Source organism: Lactuca sativa, chromosome 3 (assembly GCF_002870075.4).
Source record: "Lactuca sativa cultivar Salinas chromosome 3, Lsat_Salinas_v11, whole genome shotgun sequence".
In the NCBI taxonomy this organism is placed as follows: Eukaryota; Viridiplantae; Streptophyta; class Magnoliopsida; order Asterales; family Asteraceae; genus Lactuca; species Lactuca sativa.
Window position 1 is genome coordinate 23,090,203 of NC_056625.2, and position 6,000 is coordinate 23,096,202.

General features: G+C 31.4%; 1 protein-coding gene across 3 annotated transcripts; it reads right to left on the reverse strand.

The window, feature by feature from the left end:
* Positions 1-2,624: 2,624 nt before the first annotated feature.
* Positions 2,625-4,776, reverse strand: LOC111907357 (probable serine/threonine-protein kinase PBL7). 3 transcript variants are annotated; one of them, XM_052769188.1, is made up of 6 exons: positions 4,416-4,776; positions 3,943-4,184; positions 3,723-3,858; positions 3,356-3,614; positions 3,139-3,271; positions 2,625-3,059 (listed from the first exon to the last, which is right to left on the reverse strand). In XM_052769188.1, exons 1-6 carry the CDS (start codon positions 4,561-4,563, stop codon positions 2,817-2,819), a joined length of 1,161 nt encoding a protein of 386 aa, XP_052625148.1. In that variant the 5' UTR covers positions 4,564-4,776; the 3' UTR covers positions 2,625-2,816. The 3 variants fall into 3 exon arrangements, with proteins under 3 accessions (XP_052625148.1, XP_023758896.1, XP_023758894.1); XM_023903128.3 differs by having other exon boundaries at positions 3,356-3,587; positions 3,943-4,187; XM_023903126.3 differs by having other exon boundaries at positions 3,943-4,187; positions 4,416-4,774.
* Positions 4,777-6,000: the final 1,224 nt, after the last annotated feature.

Sequence of the window (6,000 nt, forward strand, 5' to 3'; positions counted from 1 at the left end):
TCTAATAATGTTAAAATATTTAATTATGTAAAATAAATTCAAAGAAATATGTTAGATATCTTTATTACTCTTATAAAGGAGGTCATCCAAATCAATATGATTTAAGATAAATCATATATCTTGAATCATATTCATTTTAAACTCCTAACCGTGCAACTTATGTTAATTATTTATATTATTAATTGAAATGTTTGCATATATAAGAATTTTATTTTATGTTTGGTTACTCAAAATGAAAGAAAAAGGAAAATGATAAAATATGTTGGGAAAACTAAAGGTGAATATGATAATCAAGGTTTTGAAAGCCTAAAAACTATCTAGGTGATTTTCTCGGTTTTAATTTATAGTCAAATCTTTTTCATTCAAATTTCTTTATAAAAGAAGTCATCCAAATAAATATGTTTCAAGATAAATTTTTTATCTTGAACTATATACATTTGAAATCACCACAACTCTTGAACTTCTCTTATTTAAGGGATTTTGCTGAATATTGACGTTCTTTGTGGTTAAATTCCAAAAAATAAACACAACAAAAACTTTCCAGGTATAGACATGGATTCAAGATTCAACGAAGGTGAGCTCCGACGAATCCGCGAAATGAGTATAAGCTCCGAGGAATCGATGTGGCAAAAAAAAAAATTCCGAAGAACCATTCCTCGGAGGTAGCTCCGTGGAATGGTTCTTCATAATTTTTTTTCACATCGATTCCTCGGAGCTTATAACTTTTTATTAGATGTTGGTGAAAGTCATTGGATCACAGTCAAGAACATTCTAAAGTATCTTAGGAGGACTAAAGACATGTTCTTGGTTTATGGTGGTAAAGAAGAGCTAAGTGTCAAAGGATATGTGGATGCAAGTTTCCAAACCGATAGAGATAATTTTAGACCGCAGTCTAGTTTTGTAGTCATGTTTAATGAATGAGCAGTGACTTGGAGGAGTTCCAAGCAAGAGACTATAACAGACCCAACTACAGAATCAGAGTATATTACGGCCAACGAAGCGGCCAAGGAAGCAATGTGGTTGAAGAAGTTCATCAACGATTTGGGTGTTGTTCCAAGCATAACCGAACGAACCGACTATGATAACGAGAGTGCAGTTGCTTTAGCTAAAGAACCTCGAGATCACAAGCACACAAGACATGTACAGAGAAAATTCCACTATATAAGGAAGCTAGTTGAAGACTGAGACATCATTGTGAGCAGAGTACCATCAGAAGATAATCAAGTTGATCCGCTTAGGGCTGTTCAGTATTTGGATAAAACCGAATCGTCCAATTGGACAATTTGGATTGGACTATTTGGTTCGGATATTTGGATATTTGGATTGGTTTTCGACAAAACCGAATTATTATTTTAGATTTTGGATTAGTTATGGTTTATAAAATAAGAACCGAATAGTCCAAAAAAACCGAATAACAGTTTATTATTTATTTATTTTTAATATATATCGATAATTATTTATTCATTTTGTAATTTATTTTTTGAAATAAGTTTGAAAATTTTCATCTAATAAAAAATATTAATATGCATTTTCTCTTAATTTTTTTTATCTATAAAATATTAAAATATAATATATCTTCTTAATAGTTGTTTACAAAATTTCAAATCGTAACTAAATAATTTGTTTTGCTTCATGTGTAAAACTCAGTAATATTATAATTATATGTCATTTTAAAATGTTTTAGTTTTTAAAAACCGAATTATAAAAACCGATCCAACCGAATCGTAATTGGATCGGATCGGATCGGATTTGAATTTAGTTTGGACTATTCGGATTCACATTTTGAAAACCGAAATCAATTTGGATTCACTTGATTGGATTGGATTAAACCAATCCATCCAAAAGAACACCCCTAGATCCGCTCACCAAACCATTGTCACAGATTAAGCATGATGCTCATACTAGATCTAATGGAATTAGATTTGCTAGTGAACTAGTTTAATTACATAATTTTGTAGTTTGATCTTATGGAACATATTAGATATTGCTGATTTGGTGATTATTAATAATAAGTTCAATGTTTGTTCATATTATCTGTGTTCCTTCTTTTGCATGTTTAGAAATACTTCAAGAATAATATTTTATTCAAACTTCCACAGTCAGTCATACTCTTAGAGTAATTTTATTATAAATAGGACTTTTCTTGACACTCACTGCTGTTCCTAATAAGTATAGCCATAACAAACCGATAATATTATTATAAATAGGAGTTTCCTTTTGGGTTACATTCAAAAGCAAAATAAAATAGATCTAAAAATATATTTATATCAGGGACTTATTCTTACAAAATATATTTCTAAGAACTTAATAGTTATAATATATGACAAAACCCTCTCTTTTGAGCAAAAAGTCTCATTTGTGATTTGACAGTATAAACTTTTAGCATTTAGTTTAAACATAACACTGCAAATCTAAAAGTTATCTCACTTAGCATTTAACAAAATGGTATCAGCTAGCTACCCTCTACCTGTTAGTTTTGCAAAACACGTCCAAATAATATAATACAAAATTTGGTGCGTTAGTATTTTTGTAACACCAAAATTTTAGTGTTTTTGTTGCATGGTTAGAACAAACTGGTGTATGACATTCGGTTGAAGTTGTCTTTACAATGACAAGCATGATCATGAAATCAAACACATTATTAACCATACTCTAATACCACATCCAACATATCTATTACAATATCAGTTTTGTGAACATAATCATCATGCATCAATCTTTACATTAAATTAATTAGATAGACAACAATAATACATTTGGTAGAAATTTGATTTCATGTCACTAATTGAAAGTCATGATTTGATGGATTGAGGTTGTTATAGTCTAGGAGACTGCGTAGCACTACTTACCTTTGAAGAATACATCCTCTGATGCTGCTTCACCAGAGGGACTAAAGACTGCACCACATCCGCCATTAATGGCCGATAATCCGCCTCCGATTGAACACACATTGCTGCTATTGCCGCCACCTGGACGATTTCCTTCATCGAATATTGACCTTCTAAACTTGGATCCATAATCTCAATAACTTTTTCCCTATCAGTCAAACGTGGCAAAGCCTGTTTCCACAAATCAACACAACTCATATATACCAATCTTACAGATCAAAAAAAAAAAAAAAAAAAAAAAAAAACTGACCCAAGATACAAGAACAGCTTCTCCAGGAGACCTCTTCATATCAACAGGAACTCTACCAGTCAGCAACTCCAGAAGGACAACACCATAACTATACACGTCTGATTTTGTCGTCAAATGCCCAGTCAGAGCATACCTTCAACAATAAGTTAATCAAAAATATTATTATTTATTATAAATTATTATTATATATTAATTAATAATAGTTGTTAGTTGTTACTCAGGTGCAACGTATCCTTGAGTGCCCAATACGCGAGTTGAAACATGACCACCGGCTCTATAAGACCCGAGTTTGGCCAATCCAAAATCAGAAACTTTGGCATGAAAGGATTTGTCAAGAAGGATGTTGCTGCTTTTGAAATCTCTGTGAATTACAGGAGGGCTAACATGTTCATGAAGGTACTCCAAACCTTTTGCTGCTTCGAGACCTATTCTCAATCGTGTTTCCCAATCTAAATTGGAAGGAATCGCATTAGATCCTGCAGCGATTTTTTACATCGATTTGGAATTTCGATTATGGTTTATCAGATCAAAGAAGGCGAATTCTTTTTTTTTTTTTTATTAAGCAAAGCATACATCATACATACCTCTGATTGGATATAAATGTTCTTGGAGACCTCCATTGGCCATAAAATCATATACCAACACCCTGTGATGACTCTCTGAACAGTAACCAATCAAACCAACTAAATAGGGTGAACGCAGCCTACTCCGCATTTCCACCTGAACAATTCACAATAGAATTCAGTTCATTTCGATTTAGGGCTAAATATGCAAGAAATAGTATGTTGTTATCTGTGGCCAAACCTCCACTCTAAATTCCTCTTCTCCCTGTTTTCCAGTCTGATCCATAAGCTTCACAGCTATCTTTCTCCCATCATGAAGAACTCCTCGGTAAACTAACCCAAACCCACCCTGTCCAATTACATTTGATTTCCCAAACCCACCAGTTGCCGAAAGCAGCTGCTTAAAGGTGAAAACTTGGATTCCGTTTTCGGTAATAACTTGATTTTTTGCGTCTCCATTGCCCTTTTCGACAGAATCGATTCCTTCTGAACAGAGAAATATGTCAAATGTCATGTGGAGCATAAACAATTAACATTGGGCATCACAAAATGGAATGCATTTTTCTATTGAAATTTGAAAAGTTGGAAGTCGATGCTCAAAAGACTATGGTGGGTATAATGGTGATGTGTACTAGCATACAAGTAAAAAGTACATAAACGCAAATGTAGATCTATCTATGTATTGGTCAAAATAGAAAGCGAGGAAGGATTAACCTTTTGGGCTTTTCAAGAAATTGGACACTTTGTTGCGTAAATAGCAGTAGTAGCTGAAGGAGAGGAGCAATAAAACGACAGTAAAAGAAGCAAATGCCATTATTGTGAAGAGCGCTGTTCTGGCCTTGTTCTTGTAGTCGGAGTCCATCAGATTTGATTTAGCAATAGACTAGTTTCAAGCCCTAAAACTTTCAGCGAAGACTTATTCTGGTGTAGGTGAATAATGGGGAAGCCATTGATGAAAGGAGAAATGGAAACTAGAAAGGACAAGAGAAGAGAAGAGAAGAGCTTCAAGCCTCGGTTTGCGTTGTCTACACTCTACACTACTACTACAGTCGCGGGAAACAGAAAAGATTCTTGCAAATTCACTCTCGTATTCCTGGCCCGCTTACTTTTTTTTTTTTTTTTTTTAGTTTATTCACAATTTAATAAATGAGAAAACAACATAATGGTCTATAGTCTATAGGCGTTTATTTTAGGTTTTTGGATTTAGTTTAAATCGTTTTCAAATTCAAGTATAGTTTTTTTTTTTTTTCAAGATTATTTGTGGTTTTGGTTTTTTTTCCTCTTCTTTTTTGAACGGCATCTGTGGTTTTGGTAACATGCATTTGTCTTCGTGTTCAAATTGCTAAATCATCATTTTGTCCTTAATTTATATTTTTATTTTATTAAGTATTATTATAAATATTAATTAATTAATATTATTATTTTGTTAAATGATATTCAAAAAATACCAAATGATTATTATAAATATAATACAAATGACTATATTTTTATATTTACCAAAATGGTCATAATTCTGAAATGGACTATTTTATAATACTTTCATATATAAAATGAATATCCGTCAATGAAGAGAACCTAGTGGTTTTGAAATCTGGAATTTCACAATATAGGTTTTTATGTTTAAATTTTGATACATTTAAAATATAAAATATTGTTAGTATTTTGCGATTAAACTCATAAGCCTGCACATATCCCCAATCTGGAATTTCACAATATAGGTTTTTATGTTTAAATTTTGATACATTTAAAATATAAAATATTGTTAGTATTTTGCGATTAAACTCTTACATAACCCTTGTGACAGGTTAACATGAATCTTTTAAATGATACGTTTATTGTTTTTTAAAATGTATATTTTTCAATTATATAAAAAGCTTGGAATCTTTTAATGAACTCTCTGGTCTTTAAGTAAATGACATATTTTATGATGGATTATATTCTATTTTAGTTTTTCTATTCTATTTTAGTTGTTCTGTACCTTGTTATTAGATTTAGGACGAAATCTGACATTTCATACTTTTAATGTCTTTTTTTTTCTTTATATTTTTATATAAGAAACGTTGTATCTGTTTGTCTAATTGTTATGATCCATGGGGTCGATCCCAATGTATGAAGTGCTTTTGAAAAGTATGAAATATTTATTTAAAACTTGTTCAAGTCTTTAGATTTTCATATTTTCAAACTCGTCTTGTTTGTTAAATGCAATGTAGAAATGTATCGAGTTGTTAGTATTCATATTAGTGTTTCCAGGTGTATTACATATTAATTTTTAGCATAATTTTATAGTAGTTTAATCATG